Source organism: Erpetoichthys calabaricus, chromosome 14 (genome assembly GCF_900747795.2).
Source record: "Erpetoichthys calabaricus chromosome 14, fErpCal1.3, whole genome shotgun sequence".
In the NCBI taxonomy this organism is placed as follows: domain Eukaryota; kingdom Metazoa; phylum Chordata; class Cladistia; order Polypteriformes; family Polypteridae; genus Erpetoichthys; species Erpetoichthys calabaricus.
Genome location: NC_041407.2, coordinates 30686559 through 30712378, shown reverse-complemented (window position 1 = coordinate 30712378; position 25820 = coordinate 30686559). Strand labels below are relative to the sequence as shown.

General features: G+C 37.0%; 1 protein-coding gene across 2 annotated transcripts in view; it reads right to left on the bottom strand.

Moving 5' to 3' along the window:
- Window positions 1-243: 243 nt before the first annotated feature.
- The window catches only part of ak2 (adenylate kinase 2), a 49231-nt gene continuing 23654 nt past the window's right edge, over window positions 244-25820 (bottom strand). The window contains exons 3-7 of one of the 2 annotated variants that reach the window (XM_028791817.2): window positions 17659-17769; window positions 16256-16350; window positions 8566-8638; window positions 1679-1874; window positions 244-505 (exon numbers count right to left, since the gene is read on the bottom strand). In XM_028791817.2, the coding sequence (XP_028647650.1) occupies window positions 498-505; window positions 1679-1874; window positions 8566-8638; window positions 16256-16350; window positions 17659-17769 (483 nt within the window). In that variant the 3' untranslated portion in view covers window positions 244-497. Of the gene's footprint in view, window positions 506-945; window positions 1875-8565; window positions 8639-16255; window positions 16351-17658; window positions 17770-25820 lie in introns of those variants that run through there. The other variant, XM_028791816.2, reaches the window with a different exon arrangement.

Genomic DNA, 25820 nt, shown 5'->3' with positions numbered 1-25820 from the left:
AATACACTGAAATTAACCGCATACTGTTTATTAGTTTAAGGCATCTGATTGTAATTAACCTGTAACAATATAATGGTCCACAGAATGGTCAAACTATTCCAAATACCATAACTGCTTTAGCGTTGTTACTCTCACTGCACCTTCTTTGGTTTATGTACACTTAAGCAAAACTGCATACTTTAGTTTTTAACATCATTATTTCAGGTTTAATTTTTGCAATATTGAAATAACTACCACTGAACAAAATGTGAAGAAAATTTATTGCGTTGATTACAAATATGCCTGAACAAACATATGTCATTCACTTCCCAAACAAAGGTGTAAACCCCACACCTCTGCTATCCAGATTAGAGATCTTTGTCAAAAACCTTTGGTTACATGACTGTGTTTCACAGCTTTTCTAAGGAGAAGGGCCCATGGACCCTATTGTATTCTCAGCTTGACATAGCTCAGCATACAGTAGATCCATTAGGAAGGGTTCAGGTACAACTTGGAGTTCAAACAGCTGAAATAAAACAGAGAGAACATTTACCAAGTGAAAAAAAAAGAAAGAAAAAAAGGAAGACTTCCCAAGCTTGATCAGGTAAAACAAACATCTTTGAAAAGGTGACGGTAAACTCCCCTCAGTCCTTAGTTTCTCTTGGATAATGTTCTACAAACATACAGTACCTGTGCCAAACATTACACCATTTTCTTTGGTTTTGATTTTTTCTTTTACCATTTTAGGTTTAGGGCTTTGCTATGTCTTTTCTTCTTCTTTTCCTTCAGAGTGATATGTAGTATGTGTTTGAGTGTTATATATATATATATATATATATATATATATATATATATATATATATATATATATATATATATATATATATATATATATATATACACATATCTACAAGAATTGTTTTGAGAGATTGTCTATGTGCAAGAGAATATGTTTCCAAAATGGAAATGCTTCTAAAATGGGGGACGCCTTGCACCAAGCAGTATAACTTTGCAATGTTAAGGGATATGCTATCTGAACTTCGTACAATGATATCTGATAGATTGGAGCATAAAACAAAACTGATTCCACGGTTCTGCAAAATAAAAGGTCTTGGTTATATACCGTAAAATCCAGTTTTTTGGACAGAAATCCCTAAAGCGCCAATTTTTTTTTTGTTTTATTTAGTTGATACTGGTGTAAACAAACATTTTAAATCATATATTTTCTCTTTAAAAAAATTGGAGGGTTACACTCACTACTTTCTACTTTTCAGTCATTTGTATCTCTTATTACATAAGCAGAATGATAGCCATTTATTTTTGTGTATGTAATTTATGCACAATAACACCAAAAACCACTTAAACCCATAATGGGTTGTATTCTAATGGATGTCACTCTGTTACTCTCGCATCTCAAATTACATTGCGTCTCTTAATATAGTATTTATATTTATATAGTTTTCAAAAAAAATAAACAACAAACACACCACACACCCCTTAGGCACATTTCATCTGTACCATATTCCAAAAACAAGCTTGGCTGTCCAAACTTCAAGCTATTTTAGTTTGTGATTTATTTTCCTTTCTTGATTGCAAACAACATAGTAACCAAACTATTCGTAGTTATTTGTGAAAGAAAGGTGTTGACATTTGGAAGAGAGGAAATAAGAGCACTAAACAAACATAACCAGGTCTTTACATGTGGCTTGTGAGAAGGCAGCAAGGATGCTTGCAAAGACCAGATCTGGAGCCTGAGAAGCATCTACTGGAGTGTGGATTCCTCGCTTTTGGTAGTACTGCACTAGTGGTGTTGTCTGAGTGTGATAAGCCTTGAGTCGAGATTGCAGTGTCTCAGCATTGTCATCAGATCTCCTTATCAGAGGTTCCCCTGTCACCTACAGAAGAAGAAAAGTGTGAAAATAGACATATTTACAGAAAAACGCATACTCCTGATCAAATGTTACCAGTAGTTTTTAAACTAGAATAAAAATGAGTGAAAAAATTGGTAGTGAGCAAAACACATAAGACAGTGAAACAAAAATAACAAATTATAGATTAATGACAAAATACTAAAAAATTGGTACTTAAGGCATAAGACAAAGTATACTGAGCACAATCCAAAGGTTAATTTAATTGCAGTTTAATGATAAAACTATACAGTATAACAAAAGAGATAATTAGAAAGTAATATTTAAAGAAACCAGGTCCCATTATCATTGTTTGCATAAGACATCAGTTTTGTGGAAAGGGTTAGACACCCCTGGTCAAATTACATGTTTAGCTTATTTAAAGTTAAGGAAGTTAACACTGCAGGGAACAAACTTAAAAATGACATCATCTCTATGTTTTAATGCACTAGTAGTTTTGTTTTGGCGAGTTAATCCGACTGGGGAAAAAAATAAAACATTTCATTGCAAACATTTAAGCATCCTGTCGATCTCCAAGTACATAAAATAGGTGCAGTATGTTAATCACAGGGTGCCTAATTCTGGTAGTCCTAAGAACTGAGCACAGTTCAAGTTTTGTACCTTGTAAAGAGCTTGTGAGTAACATTCCTTCCAAAAAATAGTGGTACTCCGGATTAACATATATATATATATATACAGCTTAACTACAACTTGCAAGAGGTCCCACCAACATATCGATAGGTACCCTGCATTTAGACTTTTTTTCCAAGGAATTGTGCATAATGTAGTGCTATAGTGTGCATAGTTCAACTAACCTTTTATTTACATGGTTTTGTGTTTTCTCTCCTTTTATAATAACTTGTCCTTGCATTATGCTTTGTTTTGTAACATTTTCTTGATTTTTATAAAAAGTAATTTCTTTCTAGTAAATAAAACAATGCTTTCAGTAGTAGTAGTAAAATCACAATTCAACAAAAGATTTTATATTATAATTGAAATTACATTTACACTTATGTGTATTGCTTATACAGGGTGGTGGCTCTTTATTGTGGCCTTCCTTTTGCTATTTTTGAAACTAGAGCAACTTAACATACACGGTCTTGTTTAATATGCCCTTCAGATATTTTTGAATGTGGAAAAATGTGATGGGTCAGTTTCAAGTTGGCATTCCTGCAGTGCAACATTTTTTAAAGAAGTGCTTAATATTGGAGGTAAACCTATTTCGTTTCCAGACTGGGGAACAAGTATGATAGTTTGGGCTCCTTGAGATCAAATTTCTTTGCTCAAAATTATCAATTTCGTCTTGTTATTTTTAATCTGCAGCTCAGATCTGTCTTCAGGGTGTGTGGAATTTGGCTTTCACTTCTGCTAATAACAAATTTTCTCCGCACAACTCTGCTGCCTCATGAGCCTGTACCATTAAGCCTGATTCTACTGAAGATTTTTTTTCCTCTTTCTCCTCTGGACAACAGATGCTCTGAAAAGTTAACGAAGCAATTTTTTTTAGCAGGGTTGAGGTTGGAGGAGTACATAGTATACGTAAAAATCAGGGTTGTAGTAAATGAAAATGTGCATTAGAGGTGAGCATTAGGACTGGGATCCAGTGAGACTCAAAGTGAAATTTCTGAACAAAGTACCTTTTCACACTCACGTAAGAATTGATGCTTACCATTGTGAAAAGTGTAATGACAAATTGCCCATAATGTGCAATAAAACTCCAGTAAAATGTTACTACTTTGACTATGAAAAAACATTAAACATCCTGTATACTTACTAAAAATCCAATCACAATGCTTTTATATAATTTCCAAGTGTCAGATATTAAAATCATATTAATAAAATGGTTTTAAATTGAGAAGGAAAGGAGCTGAACTGTCTGATCCATATTTAATGCTCCCAAATCAATTTGCTAGCCAAAACAAATTGTGCTTCAAAGAAATCCAAAATGAGCTCCCTACTATAAAAAAATGAACACTTCATATGATTCTGTAGCTGCTGATGTGTATGTACAACTTGTTCAATACTTCGTTAACACTAGAGATGTTTTGTTACCAGAATTATTGCATTCAGTACCAGTACCAGTGAAATTTCACAATACTGTACTTGATACCTATTCAATACCTTGGCAAAAACAGAAATCCCATCAATTGCTTTTTATTAATGGTACCTTCATTACTTAAGTGAACAATGTGGTGCCTTCTTCTGTAATAGAATATATAAACACTAATAATAACAGCAATTTTAAAATAGAAGTATATCCAACCAGTAGAACGCCAACTACAATTAAAATAAACTAGTACGGGCATTCAGAAGTTTTAAAATATAATAATACACGGATTGAAATTTAATGTGTGAGGGATATAGGGATTCTCCCAGTGTAACGAATATGGAAATTTTATAACTGCTTTTTAATGCAATACTTATTTTATGCAAGTAAAAATATCTGCATTAGCAAAAAAATAAAAAATAAACACACAAATATGTGTTTCTGTGTTACAAAAGCTTATTCTCATCTTTCAAAAAAAAACAAAAAAAAACAAAAAAAAAAAAAAACACACAAAACAGTGTAATTTCACAGAAATATTGCATTTTTTTTCCACAAAGACATTGTTAACTGATGCTGGTATAACATTGTGCATGTGCTTGTTTAGGCCTTCTGGTGACAGCTAGTAAATAAGAACTGAACAAAAGTTATTAATATGCATTTAATTCAGCATGTGTCGAGAGAAAAATGTAATCTGTCTAGTTTAGGGTCATAGAGCCAGTGATAATCACAGTAGCACTTTGTGAAAGGTAAGAAGCAAATGTGGTGGACTAAAAGCTGGTCATTTGCAGGACTCAGTTGTACAGCCAATCAAAAAAAGAGTGTGCTGCCAGCAATGCAGTAACAGAAACCAAAACGTAAAGTGCTAGATTAGCTTAAATCCAGTTATTTGCTAAAGAAGTATTGAAACAGTGTGATCTGGTGGCACAACGGTCAATGATTATACCACAATATCTATGGGGGACTGGATTGAGGATAGAAAAAAAGGGATGGAAATGACTTACTTCACAGCACATGAAGAACTAAACATATTTATAAAATACAAAAAATCTCATCAAATTTGAATATGTTTTTGGTCAATTTTATGAAAATTCCTATATGGGCTTAGGATTCAATAACAAATGCTGGCCAGTAAAATGTGCAGTTTTTCATACAAAAGAAGAAAAAGTAACACAAAAGTAATGCATTACAAGATGTGCATGCAAATTCTCTCTTACAGGATATGTCCAAAACTATAAAACATATTCAGTTACTTTTTTTTTTTTTTTAAACTAAATCACTTCCATTACACAACACCGATAACTGATAAGACATTGTTATTGTTCAACCTGTGAACATATTCAGAATTAGAATATTAACTGGACCTATAATATTGCTGGTAGACTGCATTACATTCGGCAAAGTACCTTTCAAATATATGACATACTGTATGTGCTTTCACTACGTTTGCAATATTTTAGTGTTACTCTAACAAACATTAGGTTGGTTTAAAAAAAAAAAAAAAAAAAAACAAATTGCACAAATTTATTAAGCATTTGCACAGTCTTATATGCATAGCAGTTTTTGCATGCAAGGTTTATTAAAAAGCGGTTCATCTTGCCATCATTTTGTCTCCTCTATAATTACACCTCACGTGACTGGTCTCAGATTTATGTGTGCATTGAGAAAGAAATTATATTTCCATACTAACTACTTAACAGTATAAAAGTAGTAATGACGAAAGCCTGTGTGTGTGTTTTTGCAACACAATTGTATACTGATATTCCCCTCCCTCAAACACAAAACATTTCCAGGCATGACCACCGTTGCATTTCTTTTCAAAATATGTTGTGTGGCTGCATTTAGTTTTTCCATTGTTTTTTAATGGGGTTGCTTAATTTTACAAATATAGATGGAAATGCAAACATTAAAGAGGCAAATATTGCCTTCAGTGTTTTAAATCTAGGGGCAATTCGTGAAATATACCAATATTAGACAGTCTAATCAATAGTACAAATATAATACAAGTTAAGCAGTGTGTAGGCTTAATTGCCTTTCTTTCTTTGAGCCTCAAGCCAAAATTTGGCTAGCTGGATATATCTTGCATTTCTTAGTGTGATTATGTGACATTTTTTATACTATTATCAAGTGAATAATAGTCTGATTTAGCACAAATTCATTTTTTTAACACTTTCAGCTTTGAACAGTACTATGCACTATACAAATAAAAAGAAAGCATGAATAAACTCCCTAAGAGAAAAAGTAGAGAAATGAAAGCAAAAGCAAAAGAAACCCTGTCTAAGTTTTTAAGTATAACAGAACAATCAATAGCATAAGAGAGTAGAATAAGATAATCAAATTCTCTCTTAGACGATATGTCCAAAACTTTTTAAAAACTTGACAAGAATTCATTTAGGTTAGTTTAGAACAACCATGCATTCCTGTGATTAACCTTAAATTTAAATAGTATAGTATGAAAAGAAAATACAATAACAAAAACAAGACAAAACATTTACTAACACCATTAAATGGGAAGTGGACAGGAAAGCTTCCTTTCAATTAAAGTATACAATAATTTCTTAAGTATCTTGCCTGAAGAAGGGGCCTGAGTTGCCTCGAAAGCTTGCATATTGTAATCTTTCTAGTTAGCCAATAAAAGGTGTCATTTTGCTTGGCTTTTCTCTACATTAAGTAACTTGTGTAATAGAATTTTAGTGCCAACAATGATTTTTTCCCCCAAAGTTTTATAAAAAAAATCCAAGATGACACTATTTGTAACAGGACAAATATCAGTTACAAAATTATAGAATTGTTCATTAGAACCTCTCCAGAACACTTGTCTTCACTTATAACAAGTTGACCTGTTAGTTAATGTATTAGAAAAAATATGCAAAATAAATTCATACACAAGTATTGAAAGATAGGAGAGAAAGAAACTTGTCAAAAAGCACAGAGAGGAAATAAAATTGCTGTTAATTCAAAAGCTCAATAATACAAATTATTGATTTTGATATCAATATATCTATACCTATACACACACACACACACACACACACACACACACACACACACACACACACGACACACAAAAGGAACAACTGTCTCTGAAATAACTTGAAACTGACAAATGTAATTTTCACAAATCATTGTTTTTTTCTGTATTTAACAAAAATCAGACTTTGCATTAGAGTTTTAATTCAGTAGAATATTTCAAATAATAACACACATAAATATGACATGGACAAAAAAAAGATGGGACCCTTAACCGTATACTTTGATGCACAACAAACAAGCGATTCCTGTAGCTCTCAATGTGACTTCTGCACCTGTCAGCAGGTAGTCCGTGTGTTCTAGTATGGCATGTTTTGGCATTAACAGACAGTAAAGTTAACTTTATTTATTTAGACATGCAATCAGAAATTGTATGCTGTGGAGTCTTGCCTGTGGTATGCGATTCTGTAGGAGTGGTATCAGTTTCATTAGGCACATTTACTGATTTGGGCATATTGACTTCAGAAATCTGCATCTCCTGTGATTCTTCATTATCAACAGCAAAAAGATATTTAATGGGAGCTCTTTTAACCTTTTTTTTTTTACTGGGTGTGATGGCACACTATTTAGCTGTTTACGGTTAATTTTTTTTCTCAAACATAGCTGCCAGTTCTTTCAGACTAGTATTTAATCCAACTATATTTTCATAACTGTGAACAACAGAAACCACAGATAGCTGTCTCAGCAATATACTATTCACTTTTACCACTAATACAAGTATAATCTGGTCAAATAAACAGTTCTTCCCAAGCAATTGGTTATGATTAGTTTTATAACACATAATGCATTCTCTGTAAATACAATACAAATTTACGTTTAACTGGAGTCTTTTTATATATAGAGTTTTTAGCAATAGAGGGTTAATCCATTGTAACCACAGGTTTGCTCTTCACTATTTAAAACACCAATGCTACACTGAGCTCCTCCTTCATGAGACATTAGATTGGTTTAGAAGTCTCACACTCAGTGAACCATCTACCGACATGGACAAATCTGTTGGTATCCTTGCAGCTCATTGAAAAAATGGGGTTTATCTCCTTAAAAGTGATCTTTAAAAGTGATCAAAGGAAAAGCAATTGTCTCATATATACTTGCATGCATTTGATATGTTGTTGAGTAAAGTAAAGCAAGTGATAAAAGATCAAATATTGGTTATTCTAAAATGCCCAAGACACATTTATTGTTAAACCTGAAAATAGTATAAATAACTGGATTAGAGTGATTTTTCAAACTAGCCGTTTTCTTTAATTGGTACCACACGTCTGTCTGTGATCATACAATCAGTTATTTAGCCTATTTAAATGGAGAAAAGTACTCATTCTGCTGTTTAGCATCATCGTTGCTGATGATTGGTTAACAAGGTATCCTCCTCATATATCATTGGTAATTACAAGGATACTATTAGATGATTTGTGAAAATATATACAAAACAAAAACTTATATTGATGCCATTTAATGTGGTTGTTGCTGAGTTAATAAATATTTTCATTAATCAAAAATGGCCATACACTGGAAATCTATTACATTTTGGCATATTTTTAAGCTATGCTGTAAAGATGAAATATTTCAAAAAAATAACTAAAATCCAATATGTTCTATACTTACATCATCCTTCATAGCAACCTTAGGTGGATTGAATTCCTCATGATAGGAGCGTCCACTGGATGTGTGAATAAGTCTTTGTTATGAGATTGCATGGTGGGAGAGACAAGAAAGATTAAATCAGTCTTCAAACACAAGCAACAATAATCGCTTTTTGTAATCATAAGGATATAAATAATAAACACATTTATAGGCCATGGCAGTACTGTCTATTTCTGTCACAGTTTTTTTTTTTTTTTTTTTAAAACAAAATTAATCATTTTAACAGGGAAATGATATTCTTGATAAGTCTTACCTTTTTAATGGTCTTGTAAAAGTCAAAGTTTGAAAAAGATTTTCAGAATTATCATTTATTTACCCAATGAAAAGTAAAGGCAAATATACATACACACCTCTGGACAAGAGTCTTTAACAATAGAATTCCTGAAGCCTATGAAAAAAGTCAATCCTGGGCCACCTTAAATTCCTTTGCACCTCTCCTTTAGTGTCTTTTGTTTTGCAAATGTGTCAATCAGCACAAACAGCCTGCTACCCCATCCCCCCCTCACTGCTGCAGCTCAAGTTGGATAAAAAGTTCTCCCAGTTCAAGTCTATTTATTTGGGTGTGAGGTGCCTGGAGGTGTATTGGGTAAATAATATATCGTTATTTGGAACACATGCATTTCATGTGTGTTTCGTGTCTACAATGATCTGGGTAAATGTAGGGTGACAGTAAATGTGAGGCAAGAAATGTTGAATACATAGCTAAAACAGAAACTTTTTTAATGTTACAGTACTACTAACAAAATTTTGACATGAAGTGTATAATGTGTGAAGCCTGAAGTCCAAATATCAAATAAACACTTTCACAAAAGGTACAAGTATAAGAAAACAAGTTCACTTTTATTCAAGAATATAACCGAAGAAAAAGAAATTGGGTTAGGTTAAAATAAAAAAAAAATTTAAAAAAAACCCTCAGCCTTGTGGCAATGCTATAAAACTTGGCATTTCCCAAAGATCTTTTAGCTGCTGGTACTTTTCAGGTGTAAACATTTCCGGTAGCTTACCAAAAAAAAAAAAGTCACTATACACTAAACTTTTGTTAAATATCTCATAACTTAATGTCACATATCAACTGGACATACACAACATAAATACATGTCTACCAGGGGTTAAAGCAAAAAAAAAAAAAAAAATTCCAGAGCCTGTAACTTTCGACCAGGGGTTGTTACAAAAACTACAATAATTCAAAACATGAAAATAAGTTTAGTAAAAATATAAATAATGCACAAAGAACATGTTCCAAGTTCTTACTTTTGCTATTAAATAATTTTTATGTATATAGTACAACAGCTGAAATGAAAAACTACGACATTTCATCCAACTTAATACAAGTGTCTTGTGTCTGTCTGTCCACCCATTTGCTATTTCTCTGTCATTCCAAAAGATGGTGCATCACAAACATTTTTAGTAATAAAATTCATTGCATTCATCAATGCAATAGATGGATGGTGCATCACACATATTAACACATTTACGAATCCCATACCACTTGGCATATAATAGGACATACACATTGCATGGTGCATTGTAAACATTAATGCAAAGTTCAATGTTGATTATTTATATTTCATCCCATCTTAAACGGATTGCATAGTTAGTGTGAAATCAATTTGTAAACATTAAAAGACTTAAGTGCTTCCCTTTTTTCCTCACATTATTAAAATAAAGTGCAGCATCATAAATGAAGAAATTAACTACAACATAGATTGCTGACAGACTAAGAATAATCATAACTAGCTTTAAAAAATAATCCTAAAAAATAAAAATGCTAACAATATTATATCAGTGACACATGTTAGTGAATATGAAGATTAATTTGGGATATTTTATTTGACACAAACTCTCTAAAACTTCTTTTGTAACCGCACCTCTCAAATTAGGCTTATCAGAAAATCACTATCAGGTTTGTGATATTTGCCCTTATGGAAAGATGTATGATTACAAAAAATAAAATGAACTAAACAAGTTTAGTATTTGCTTAATTGTTTTCAGAGATTTAAGTATTCTGTTTTAGCAGAAATGCTACCTGGTATTAGACACCTTCATTAATGTACTACATATGTTGCACTGGAGAGATTTGCTTTGTCCTTCAAAGCATTACCACCGAAGCCATATGAATATCTGGAAATTTTGGAATGAATATATACAGTATGAATACATTTGTTTCATCACCAATGTACGCAAGCCACAGGTACAGATATTGTCTTACAGTCTTTCTTCTCCTATTGAGTAAATAAAAATCCACACTAAGCAAGCTCTCTACACTTTATTTACACTCTTGCATGGAGCAGAAAAGAAAATGCTCTTGTTGCTTCTACAAAAAGGGGTAAGGGGTGTGTGGCGCTCCCGATATCTATGCAAAAGGACAAAGGTCCAAGTCTTTAGAGTCCTGATGCTTCCTATCTTGCTATATGGTTGTGAGACATGGTCACTATCCAGTGACCTGAGGCATAGACTGGACTCCTTCGGTACTCTCTCTCTTCGGAAAATCCTCTGTTACCACTAATTTGATGGTCACGTGGCGCAATTCCCCGAGGGTGACCGGGCTCACTGAATCCTCAGTGTTGAGGACCCAAGCAGCTGTACCAGACCAAGGGGACACCGACATAACACCTAGCTGCAGCACATAGATGGTTATTTCCTGAGAGTGGGACTGGACTGCGTGTCTGCCTGGGGGGTTGCCAGCCAGGATTCCAAACTGTTTTGTCGTGTGGTGGGTGCGGCAACACGCTGTACCAGTGCATGCTCCCCAACCTGAACATTTCAGTCACAGAAAAAGAACATAAAACAAGAGTAAATTTAATTGAACAAAATAGCTTAAGAAATGTTTAAAGAAATGTACACTTATTTCAAATTGAAGGCAAGATAAAATACTTTTTGCCTTGCACGGATGGATGGATGGATGGATGGATAAACTTTATTAATCTCAAGGGGTAATTCACATACTCCAGCAGCAGCATACTCATAAAAAATTGAAGAGTGATAACAATGCAGGTATACAGACAGACAATAACTTTGAATAATGTTAACGTCCCCCCCGGGTGGTGTTGAAGAGTCGCATAGTGTGGGGGAGGAATGATCTCCTCAATCTGTCAATGGACCAGGAAAGTGTCAGCAGTCTGTCGCTGAAGCTGCTCCTCTGTCTGGAGATGATACTGTTTAGTGGATGCAGTGGATTCTCTATGATTGACAGGAGCCTGCTCAGTGCCCGTCGCTCTGCCACAGATGTCAAACTGTCCAGCTCCATGCCTCTCTTCCCACTCTTTTTAAGGAATCATTTTCCAGGACATTTCCAGGAGCTTTTTCCGGAAATTCATGACAGGATCTGGTCATACAGTCATACACTTTAGTCGCAGGCTTAACGCCATTTTAATTTCTCTTTGATTATGCAGGGACTTAGTGTCACCGATATGCTAAATTACATAAAGGCAACACCAATTAATGCACTGATGTATACTGGAGTTGTTTGACCTCTTTTTGTTACACACTGTTTTAAACTGCAAAACTCTTTTAAAGAAATAAATGCCTCTTGGATTGTGGAAACAGTATCCAAACACTGACATATACTGAGCAATTCCATAATGTTCAGTATAGAGCTGTTGATCACACCATGAAATAGGCTACCATAGTGACCTAATTTCAGTAAAAGTTACTTGCATATTACATATTATGTCATTGTTTGTATCAAATAAATTTATGTACAATGTTTGTATTAAACAAAACTGCATAAAGCCAATTTATTGCCTATATCATGTGTATGATGCCTACAACACTAATATATGCAACAATTGGCACGCGACAAAACAAAGTCAGAGTTAACTTTCAACTGGTAGCTTTACTGGGAATACAGCAGCTGTAGAATTTGCATAAGTTAACGACAAAGATTATAATAAAGAACTTATCTTTGTGGGAAAAGAAGCAAAATACATCCATTTTAAATCATGATAGCCTTGCCATCAATTCCTGAGTTGAAAACTTGGTTAAACTAGAAAGAATACTAGGAACAAAGGATAAAAGCCTGAACTCCAGTATATTGGAAAAAAAAACAAACAATCTATAAGTCACTGTAGTGTAACCTATGAAAAAGACATCTGGTGTAGGCCTAGGTTTAGAAACAATGCTGGTGTTGCTCCTTGAGGTCTGATAAAACTGCATCCAGACCGATGACCTCTTTCTTTTTTTCAGCAACACTTTTACGATAGGCATTAGATTTTGTGAGCAGTGTAAAGTCCTGTTTTCTCTCAGCCTTCTCTGCAATAGCATCTGCTTCTTCTTGCATTGCCTCAATGCTAGTGATTATTTTCTGTCTCTTTGCTGCCACTTTTGTGATTTCAGAGCGGAGCTCTTCTCTTTGCTTGTCATTTTCAGTTTCCTTTTTCTTCTTTTTTTCATCATCAAGGTATTGGACATATCGCATCCTGGCATTTCTGCAATGCTGCAAGAGGGGCTTTGGCAATACAGTGATCCCTCGCTACATCGCGCTTCGCCTTTCACGGCTTCACTCTATCGCGGATTTTATATGTAAGCATATTTAAATATATATCGCGGATTTTTTGCTGGTTCGCGGATTTCTGCAGACAATGGGTCTTTTAATTTCTGGTACATGCTTCCTCAGTTGGTTTGCCCAGTTGATTTCATACAAGGGACGCTATTGGCAGATGGCTGAGAAGCTACCCAGCTTACAGTATTTTGCGCACCATAAGGCGCACTGGATTGAAAGGCGCATTCTCAATTGCGGGGCTTATTTCTGTACTTAAGCCATACATAAGGCGCACCGTATTATTCGGTGCATGCAAAAACAAGGTAACAGAAGCAAAACAATGAGTTTAGTTAAACCTTATTCTACTACGTATTTAAAAATACACTCACATTGCTTTTTGATCAGTCTGTTGTCACAAATCCATCGAAGTCCTCACCTTCTGTATCTGAATTGAACAGATGGGCAAGTTCGCTATCAAACATGCCGGGTTCCCTCTCGTCATTGTCGGAGTCAGTCTCGTTGCCGGGTGGCTGTTCAGCAATGATTCCAGCTTTCGCGTAAGCTCTGACAACAGTCGAAGCAGACACCTTAGCCCAGGCATCCACAATCCATTCACATATGGTGGCGTAACTCACCCGGCGCTGCCTCCCAGTCTTAGTAAAGGTGTGTTCGCCATCTCTCATCCATCGCTCCCATGATGCTCGCATCTTCACTTTGAACGCCCTGTTTACACCGATGTCCAGCGGTTGGAGTTCTTTTGTTAATCCTCCCGGAATGATGGCAAGCTCCGTATTCATTTGCTTCACTTGTTTTTTCACAGTAGCGGTGATATGGGCACGCATGGAGTCGCAGATTAACAAAGACGGTGATGCATGGAAAAACCCACCCGGTCTCTTCACATACACCTCTCTCAGCCACTCTCTCATTTTCTCCTCGTCCATCCAGCCCTTTGGATTGGCCTTAACGATGACTCCGGCTGGAAACTTTTCTTTTGGCAGCGTCTTCCTCTTAAAACTGACCATAGGTGGTAGTTTCTGTCCATTACCGTGGCAACCAAGAACAACAGTGAAAGCCGACTTCTCATGCCCCGTGGTGCGTATGGATACCGTGCTGGTCCCCTTTTTCTCCACAGTATGGTTCACGGGGATGTCAAAAGTGAGAGGGACCTCGTCCATGTTGGTGATGTGGTTGGGCTGGATTTTTTTGTCGGTAATCTTGTTGCTGCAGTAGGTGCGGAAGATGGTCAGCTTTTCTTTGTAATCCGCTGGCAGTTGCTGCGCCACGGTAGTTCGTGCGCGGATGGCGCCTTTTCATAAAACGAAAGCACCAAGACGGACCTCCTTGAAAGTGTTCGAGCTTCATGTCTTGTGCTATCGTTATTGCCTTCAGTCGAATGGTGACTGTAGAGACGCTTCTCCCGGCTGCTCTTTGTTCAAGAATCCATTGTTCAAGTTGGTCTTCCAACTCTGGCCACCTCGCCTTGTTCCCGCGGAAACTCTTTTTTGTCTTTTTAACTTGGCGCAATTCATTCTCCTGCTTCCTCCACTTCCGAACCATAGATTCATTGATTTTAAATTCTCTCGTTGCTGCTCTATTCCCATTTACAACCGCGTAACTGATAGCCTGTAGTTTGAATTGTGCATCATAAGCATGTCTCTTCTCTGATGCCATTTTCAGGGTCCTTAGCCAAACAAATGTGGTTTCGCAGTGTACCAGTAGTACAATATACCTACCTGCCGTAGGCGTGGTGGAGGTAAGTGTATGTGGCTTTACGTAATGTTCTGCAATTGGTTTATCGCTGCCAGCGTTCGTAGTGTACGTATTTCTACGTCCCTATGTTGGCAGGAAATGGTCCGACAGTCAATCAAGCGGAGCGCTTACTAAAATGCACAACAACATTTTTACAGATTTTGGAACTCAGTGCACACATAAGGCGCACCGAATTTAAAGGCGCACCGTGGATTTTTGAGAAAATTAAAGGCTTTTAAATGCGCCTTATAGTGCGCAAAATACTGTACTTTTCTCTCTCTTGCGCTGACTTTTTCTGATCCTGACGTAGGGGGATTGAGCAGGGGGGCTGTTCGCACACCTAGACGATAGGGACGCTCGTCTAAAAATGCTGAAAGATTATCTTCACGTTGGCTACCTTCTGTGCAGCTGCTTCGTGAAGCGACATGCTGCACGGTGCTTCGCATACTTAAAAGCACGAAGGGCACGTATTTATTTTTTTTATCTGTCTCTCTCTCTCTCTGCTCCTGACGGAGGGGGTGTGAGCTGCCGCCTTCAACAGCTTTGTGCCGCGGTGCTTCGCATACTTAAAAGCCAAACAGCCCTATTGATTTGTTTGCTCCTTTGAAGAGGAAGATATGTTTGCATTCTTTTAATTGTGAGACTGAACTGTCATCTCTGTCTTGTCATGGAGCACAGTTTAAACTTTTGAAAAAGAGACAAATGTTTGTTTGCAGTGTTTGAATAACGTTCCTGTCTCTCTACAACCTCCTGTGTTTCTGCGCAAATCTGTGACCCAAGCATGACAATATAAAAATAACCATATAAACATATGGTTTGTACTTCGCGGATTTTCTTATTTCGCGGGTGGCTCTGGAACGCAACCTCCGCGATGGAGGAGGGATTACTGTACTCCATCGAATGAGCCACCAGTCAAAGAATCATTTATAAATATAATTGCCTATACATGTCTCAGTAGGTGGAGACATTGCGCAGCAGAGGCCATGACCTAGCTCAGCTGTCATCATATCTAGACTTACGAACAGCAAGCTGTTTCAAACAGAAAAATTAAAAAGCGAAAACAGAAATAAAATTCCAGGACAAGAAAGATTATTTCCAGGACATTTGGCCATTTCGATCAGTTTCCAGGTCATTTCAATGACTGGAAAATAACCCTCAAAATTTTCAGGTTTTCCAGGACGTGTGGGAACCCTGGCCTACAATACAGCCTGCCTTCCTCACCAGTTTGTCCAGGCGTCTCTCTTCTTTATGCTACTTCCCAGCACACCACCGCATAGAAGAGGGCGCTCGCCACAACCATCTGATAGAACATCTGTAGCATCTTATTGCAGATGTTGAAGGACTATTAGAAGCAATATTACTTCTAGAAAATGAAATCTACATATTGTGTTTTGTATATTACAAAAATTTCAAGACACTTACCGACCACAGATTCTGCGCAGAAGCAGAGAATCTTCAACTTTAAATTCAATCACTGAATCCAACTTCTCTGTTCTTTTCTCCATTAAATCATCTAACTGAAAAAGGCCAAAATATAAAAAGCATAATAAGATTACACAAATACTGCTCAATTACAGTCCATGTCCATTCCAAATATGGATTGGGTCTCACTCTGTTTCTGCTGAATGCTAATAACTCATTCGAGAATTCTTACTGTGTTTGTTGTGTAGTTGAAATACAACAGGAAATACAGTTAACTTGCTTTTTATCCTACACTGTTTATTTTCCTTCAATTTACCCACTTTCCAAAACAGCACTCTATTGCTTCTGTATAATCACCTTCATACACCACATACAGTATGTACTTTCTGTTGCTGGTGTACATAAGGACTCTTGCAGCAGAGTTTTGAATAAACTGGAGTTGTGATAGAAGGTTAGAAGTAGCACCTGCCAGTAGGAAGTCACAATATTGATGTGGGATGCGATAAAAGCATGGTCAAGTTTTTCAGCATTAGAAACGGCAAGCAAACACAGGATATGTTATGGAGTTGGAACTAAGAAACTTTCAAATGCAGTTTATGCGGGTGGAATAAGAAAAGGAGGTATCAAAAATGTCACTAAGATCCGTTGCATAAGAAGGTTGGATGAGACAATTGTCAAAAGTGATTGTAAAGGAGCTCATTTTCTTAAGTTGTACTTTAGTACTAGTTTTCAGGAGTTTAGTTTTGTTGCAATTTAATTTTAAAGAGTTATGCTTCATCCAGGTTTTAATTTAACTGAGGCAAGTTTGTGAGCTGAGAAATCTCTGATGAAGTTACACTTATAACACTGAAATGGAGTGCAGTACCACCTGCATGAAATGATAACCCAGTCCAAAGCTATGAATAATATGGCCAAGGGGAAGCATATAGATGCAGAAGAGCAGAGGGCCACAGCCCTGAGGACCTCCTTGTGTGACTAACACTGAGGTGGACATGTTGTTGCCAAGACTAAAAAACCTTGCCTATCAGTCAGATAAAACTTAAATCACTGGAGGGCAGTGCCAAAGTTACCCAGAATGTTCTCCATTCTGGATAGTAGAATGTCATGTTTGGCAGTGTCAAATGCTGCACTGAACACAGTGTTCTAACCATGCCCATTTGGGTTTTACTCAGGATAGTCAAGTTTTCCTCCCATACACCTGAAGACATGCTGGTGAATTTATCTACCAACTCCAAGTTGTCTCTGTGGGAGTGTAGATGTCAACATGATCTGGCTCAGTGTTGGATGCCCTCAATCTTTTGTGACTTTAAACTGCAATAAGTAGGTCTGAAAAAAGTTAAGATAAAATTCTTTAAGGGTTTGTAGGACAATACAGTACTATTAACAAAACCATTTTCAATTACCATTTCTGCCTGCTTCACAGTACGTGGAAAGCCATCTAGCAGGAATCCATTCTTACACTGTGGTGTATCCAAGTTCTTCTCAATCAGCTCTACCACCATTTCATCACTCACCTGGAAAACACTACAGAAGATTAGCTAAAAGTGCAATTAGCAAATCAAAGCTGTAACAAATGAGATAGATAGATAGATAGATAGATAGATAGATAGATAGATAGATAGATAGATAGATAGATAGATAGATAGATAGATAGATAGATAGATAGATAGATAGATAGATAGATAGATAGATAGATAGATAGATAGATAGATAGATAGATAGATAGATAGATAGATATGAAAGGCACTATATGATAGATAGATAGATAGATAGATAATCAATCCCAAGGGGAAATTCACATTTCATATGCTTTGAGAAATGTACATAACAAAATAAAATCATGAAGTGCCAATTCAAATGCTTACTGCTATTGTTTGCTTCTCTGGTTAATTTCATGATCGTTTTGATCCCTAACTGTGGACAAGGTAATTAAAACTATCCCCCTGGATGACATGAGTCTATTTCTGTGAGTTTCTATCCTAGTCGAGTTGGATTTGGAAATATTAGGCCATGCAAATAAATGTTTAGAATTGTTTTCCAAGCATTCTCCATTTCTAACATACAACTTATTTCCATTTCAGTTATTTCAAACTGGAAATTCAAAAGCACAGAGGCATCACTTGGAAAGATCAGGCACTGTGCATACTGTAGATGCTACAGAGAATTTAAGTTTATGGATTAATGCAATTTAATCAAGTTAAAGCAGAACATGATGTATTAGCTAGCTTTAGGTTATGTAAGAGTTAATTATTAAAAGATGTGCCTTTCTTTTTATTTCTTCCAAGCAGCTACAAAAACTGTCTGTGCTTATCAGCCAGTGCTACTTGCCTTTTACTTAAAGCAGAGTGGCCCCTGTTTTGATTAGATCCTTGTTCAGACACCAGCAAGGGGTGATGACAAGCCAAGGACAGTGTGCAGTTTAAGAAATCTAAGTGCCATTGCCTTAGAGATTCAGCTGGTTAAAACTTTAGCTTTGAGAGATGCCTGTGCATCAAGTAATAGGGCAGGGCGATAGCCAAAATATATCAAGATTTTTTTGTCTGAATGGCCATATATGATATATACAGTGAACCCTCGTTTATCACGGTTAATCTGTTCCAGACTCTACTGCAATAAATGAATTTTCAAGAAGTAGAATTCTTTATTTATAAATCGAATATTTTCGCAGTTAGAGTATAGAAAACCTGTTTATGACCTTCTAAATACGTTTTTTAACATTATTAGAGCCCTCTAGGCATGAAATAACACCCTTTAGTCACCATTACACTCGTATTACCCAATATATTAGACAAAATAAGAGAAAATAAGACATTAGACGTTACAAATATATTATTATTATTGTACTGTACATTTAATTACACACACACGCAGTTCTTACACACAACCACTAACCTATGAAGGCACGAGCTCAGTAGGAGAGTCTTCAGGTTGTAAGCTGGAGCGCTGATCACACCCTCAGAGAACACAGACGCCCCTGGGAAAACCCCTGAAACAGCTGACAGTCTACCTTCACATTGCTACTTACCCTTCTTACTTGCGCTATAACGTGCGATAAACCTCTCACGCAGTACTCCGCTTACTTAAAAGTATTGTGCAGCACCGCTCAGCTTTGGAATTGGTTGTTTGGTTTCTCTCTCTTTCTCTCAGACATTCTCTGCTCCTGGTGGAACTGTCATCTCTGACTTGTCATGGAGCACGTTTAAACTTTTGAAAAGGGACAAATGTTTGTTTGCAGTGCTTTGAATAAAGTTCTTTTTTTTTTCTACAACCTCCTGTGTCTCTGTGCAAATCTGTGACCCAAGCATGACAAGGTGGTGCAGTATCTTCAGCAGGTGCGTTGTTGTCTTCTTCCGCTGAAGGAGTACTAGGAGTAGGCAGTGGGTGTCTGGGTGCGTGGCTGAAGAACATCTTGATAGGCAGTTGCTGGCGCTGTCTTTTCATATGCGTGAGGAGGCTTTTGTAGGGTATTGCCATCTTTGATCATATCCAAGAGTTTCATCTTCTCCTGGATGGTAAGCGTCTTCCTCCGGCGCTTAGTTTCATTATCAGAAGGCTTAGAAAAAGCAGCACGTTTAGGAGCCATCGTGGGGCTTAGATAAAAGTTCTCAGAAAGCGCATGCATAGTGACGTAAGCGTGTATGAGAAAAAAATCGCGATAGAGTGAAGCTGCGAAAGTGGAAGCGTGATATAGCGAGGGATCACTGTATCTATATATTTTATGGAATAAAATTTTCAGTTGTAAACCAAAGTCATGCAAGATATCACAAAAATGTATTTATTTATTAAAATACAGGCTGAAATACATAAGAAATATGAATATATAATTTAACTTATAGGCCCACAGTACCTAAAAGAACTACTGTATCTGCTTTCAGATTAAGAATATAGTGTAAATGTAAATAAAATGTTTAAATATAAACAAAAAAACGGCAGGCCAAAGTCTTCCAAAAATGTATTTGAAATTATATGAAAATTCGGCTAACAACACAGTTAAAATAAAATAAATATAAATATTATAACAATATAAACATATGACCTGTCTCTTATTTGCTCTCCACTGTTTTAACAAACAATTTATCAAACTGTACCCAGTAACAACTGCATTTAGGCTATCCTTAGCAAAATATTGTACACAACAGTGCAAACAACACTAACTTGTAAAGCCACCTATCTTACAAAAGTAGTTTTTGCCGTGGTAGCCTTATCTAAGCATTTCATCTTAGCTTAAAGATTTTGAGCTAGAAATACCAGCCTGTCAAATGTCTCAGGCTTCAAGGATATCCTATGACAACTGACAATACTGCCAATGCAACTAAACACCTTCTCTGATGGAGAACTGGGGGCAGGAACATAAAGGAATTTTTGCACCAGGCAGCTCAAAGTGGGGAAGATGACTGCATGTTCCTTCCATCATGCAAGGGGATCTGCATTGTGCTCTGCTGGCCCTGACACCATGTAGCTGGACATTTCACTCTCAACTGTTTGCCTCTTTGATGCTTTGGGGCAGGAAGGTATCATTGTCTGAATGAGATTTTTTCTTTTTAAGTGGTGCCCCTGTTGGGCGGTCTGCAGGCATTGACACAAGGTTGATCATAGCCGAGTCACTTGTGCTGCAGCAGCTCTACTCACAGGCTAACGATTTAATTTCCAATGTAGCTCTAATCTTTACTCACTCAATCCTGTCAGCTGCAGTATAAGCGGATTTAAATCATGAATTGACAAATGATGTCCAACAGGTCACTAGATGATGGGTCAGCATACTTTTCATTCAGGTAACCCACAATGGCAGATTTGATGGATTTGCTAAGCTCACTTCATCGTGTGCCAGAATGGTACAGTTGAAAAGCTGGAGCAGCGGTTGGACATATAAAAGAGTGACATAGTCCTCTCTAGACAAAGTATCTGTGAATTCCTGAAGTGGTTTCAGAGCTTTCTGGAACACCTCAAGCATCTCTAAATCTTGCCAGGTAAGGACAAGATGCCTAGATTTTTTTGTCACAGGACAGGACTTTCGAATGGGCTCTCTCTTGCTCTAGAACTCTGTCATTTTCTGCCTTGATCCCTAGAGTGTTGGCATCTCAGTATTGAGCTACAGAGCAGGCAGTCCCTCTTCCTCCACCAGCTGCAATCCTTTTGCTTAAAGAAACTTCCAGGGTCATTTAGTCATCATTCATGCCATGTTCTGCAATAAAACAAGCTTTAACTTTTTAATATTTTACATTTATGTTAAAAGGAAGTTAATTTATGCCTAATGACACCTGATTAACACATAGCTGTACATTAGACATGCACTTACATTTGTTAAAAATTTTAACTTGCATTTGTAGAGAGTTGGAAAAAAAGTAAACTCAGAAATAAATTAAGAAAAGGATGAGGGGGTAAAAGAGACTGAAAAGATTAAAATGAAACCGAGTGGAAAAAAAAGCACCCTATTCATCTTGTTTACTTATTTTAAGGATTTAATCATTCACTTGATTTCATTGTAGATTAAATGAGTTAAGTGCTTGTCCACCCCCCAAATTGTCAGATTGGTGCTCCTTGTGTGAGCAGTATAGAGCAGAGTACAGCAAACAGAGGAAGAATAAATCCTCCTGTGTGAAGTGAACACCAGCTCAATGTGTGTGCTGTCTCTATTCTTTATCACAGGTTAGTGAATCTACCATAAATGGAGTGCACATTACAGGCTTTAAAAGTAGAAAATGTCGTCAATGAGCTATTTTGAACATGATGGTAAAATGATGTGGGTTCATAAGAGCTTTTTGCAACAATATATATTCACATATGCGTGCTAACTTACTAATGCAAGTGACTCGCATAGCAGTATGCGGGGAAAGCTAACCCAAAATAACAAAATCCTGGAATTACTTTTGCACTTGTGAAACGTTTTATGCAAGATGACCTTTATTGGTTAAATATGTCACTAAATGAACAAATTGGAGGTTTATGGCCAAACAATCATAGGAGCTATATGTTTAAGCTACAAGAGACAAACCCATCATTTAAGGAGCAAGTGAACTGTTTACTTAAAGTTTACTGTTAAAACTTAAGGAATCTCAAGTTTAACTGAACTGTTCTTAAAACTATGAAAGGACCTTATTTAATGTTATTTTCCAGTAACGGTTTATCTAACTAATAAAATTAATTGCATTTGAATTTGAAACACAAACTGCATCTCGGAGGGAAAAGGTTTATGCAGTTGTTAGTGATCTGGGGGCTCATGCATAATGCTGTGCGTAGAATTTGCACTATAACATGACATAAGCACAAAAGTGGAAATGTACTTACGCACAAAAAATTCCAGATGCATAAATCTGTGCGTTTGCCAACTTCCACGTTCTTCCACTACATAAATCCCGGACAGCGTGGAAATTAATGCATGTGCACGCACCTGCTGCCCCACCCCAACTCCTCACAGAATTACGCCTCTTTGAATATGCAAATCAATATAAATACAGTAGCCCTTAAGCTCAGTGTTCTGTGAAAAGGCAATGGCAAAAGTACGAGGAAAAATAGAAGAATTTCAGTGAATACCAAGTGGAGGCAAAGAAAAACGTACTATTTGTTGGTTTAAACAGTGTTATAAACAACAAAAGGAAGTTGATCGAGTGACATAGCGTGTCAGAGAAACTCGAAAGTTCAAGTTCACAAAGTCGCACAGTGCCCGAAATAAAAACGAAGTTGTCACATATCAAAGTCGCCGTGAAAACGCGAGTCGTAGCCCACCGTCTGAGTGTCATATGAAAGCTTTTTAGGGTACAGAGGGAAAAAAAAAAAAGGCACACAGTGTGAAAAAAAGCACAAAATGTCAACTATAATCTCAAAATTTCCACTTTAATCACGTAGTTTATTTTGTGATTAAAGTAGAACATCATGAACTTCATCTTAAAATCGTTTAATTTAGTAGTTTCTCAAATCCCATCGTAACTAATTTAGCATGTTAAATGCTTTCTTTTGTAATTGATCTTCTATATGCTCTGTGTGTGAGAATCACTACGTGCTTCCGGGCTTTGTCTTCCTATGACAGGACACAGAATCCATTACATTTGTGATATTACAGCTCTCTGAATAATTAAAATACTGAGAAGTATACGTGATATCATTTTCATGATGATAGGAGTTAAAGCATGTTATTAAACATGGGAACATGGTGGCGCAGTGATTGTTCATGTCTTATGCAAGATGCTTGCTGCGCCATGTGCGACATTCGATGAAATGCTTTATTATAGAAGTACTGTCTTTTTCAAACGTACGAACCCCCAATTCCTGTCCTTACTTTTCTTCCTCCAAATACCCAACCACTACACAATCAGCTCTATAATAGACGTTAAGCCATCTGTAAGCTTAGAACGCTGATTCTTCAAAACTTTTAAGGAACATTGAAATATATTCGTAATGTTTAATTATTCTATCCATCTATCCTTCCAGTGTCGCGCCAGCCACAGCAAGAATACAGCGCGAGGCAGGAACAAACCGTGAACGAAACTCAAGCTCGCTAGCGCTGCGGCACCGTGTAGTTAAAGTTTTATCTGTATAATAAATATACAGTGCATCCGGAAAGTATTCACAGCACATCACTTTTTCCACATTTTGTTATGTTATAGCCTTATTCCAAAATGGATTAAATTCATTTTTTTCCTCAGAATTCTACACACAACACCCCATAATGACAACGTGAAAAAAGTTTGTCATTTTTGCAAATTTATTAAAAATAAAAAAAATTGAGAAAGCACATGTACATAAGTATTCACAGCCTTTGCCATGAAGCTCAAAATTGAGCTCAGGTGCATCCTGTTTCCCCTGATCATCCTTGAGATGTTTCTGCAGCTTAATTGGAGTCCACCTGTGTAAATTCAGTTGATTGGACATGATTTGGAAAGGCACACACCTGTCTATATAAGGTCCCACAGAAGACAGTTCATGTCAGAGCACAAACCAAGCATGAAGTCAAAGGAATTGTCTGTAGACCTCAGAGACAGGATTGTCTCGAGGCACAAATCTGGGGAAGGTTACAGAAAAATTTCTGCTGCTTTGAAGGTCCCAATGAGCACAGTGGCCTCCATCATCCGTAAGTGGAAGAAGTTCGAAACCACCAGGACTCTTCCTAGAGCTGGCCAGCCATTTAAACTGAGCGATCGGGGGAGAAGGGCCTTAGTCACGGAGTGCTCCAGAGGTCCTCTGTGGAGAGAGAAGAACCTGCCAGAAGGACAACCATCTCTGCAGCAATCCACCAATCAGGATTGTATGGTATAGTGACAAGATGGAAGCCACACCTTAGTAAAAGGCACATGGCAGCCCGCCTGGAGTTTGCCAAAAGGCACCTGAAGGACTCTCAGACAATGAGAAAGAAAATTCTCTGGTCTGATGAGACAAAGATTGAACTCTTTGGTGTGAATGCCAGGCGTCACGTTTGGAGGAAACCAGGCACCACTCATCACCAGGCCAATACCATCCCTACCGTGAAGCATGGTGGTGGCAGCATCATGCTGTGGGGATGTTTTTCAGCGGCAGGAATTAGGAGACTAGTCAGGATAAAGGGAAAGATGACTGCAGCAATGTACAGACATATCCTGGATGAAAACCTGCTCCAGAGCGCTCTTGACCTCAGACTGGGGCGACGGTTCATCTTTCAGCAGGACAACGACCCTAAGCACACAGCCAAGATATCAAAGGAGTGGCTTCAGGACAACTCTGTGAATGTCCTTGAATGGCCCAGCCAGAGCCCAGACTTGAACCCGATTGAACATCTCTGGAGAGATCTTAAAATGGTTGTGCACCGACGCATCCCATCCAACCTGATGGAGCTTGAGAGGTGCTGCAAAGAGGAATGGGCGAAACTGGCCAAGGATAGGTGTGCCAAGCTTGTGGCATCATATTCAAAAAGACTTGAGGCTGTAATTGCTGCCAAAGGTGCATCGACAAAGTATTGAGCAAAGGCTGTGAATACTTATGTACATATGATTTCTCAGTTTTTTTATTTTTAATAAATTTGCAAAAACCTCAAGTAAACGTTTTTCACATTGTTATTATGGGGTGCTGTGTGTAGAATTCTGAGGAAAAAAATGAATTTAATCCATTTTGGAATAAGGCTGTAACATAACAAAATGTGGAAAAAGTGATGCGCTGTGAATACTTTCTGGATGCACTGTATATGCAATGAATAAACCTTTTGGCTTTTTCGCACTTCCATACATGGCTATTTCTAACATTCCCTTTTAACTGCATTCAGAAACCCAAGACAAATCTGAAGATTCACTCTGCTAAATATATTACCACCCCACTTGCTTCATATTAAACTTTCTGATGCTGACAGGCCCAGTTTACTTTTTTTTCTGCATGACTCTTCCTAGCACATCTCCTAGGCGTAAGTACAATCCATTTTCTCTAGTACCTTTTTTTTCCCGATAATTTAAGAAAACAACATTCAGTATAACCGAATCAAACGTAACAAACCTAAATTCAAGTCCTGCCTGAGAGAGAGGAGAGCAAATAGCAACAGCAAATCTTTAACACTATAGTCTCTGAAGCCTACAAAAAAAGTCATAATGCCAGGCCACCTTAAATTCCT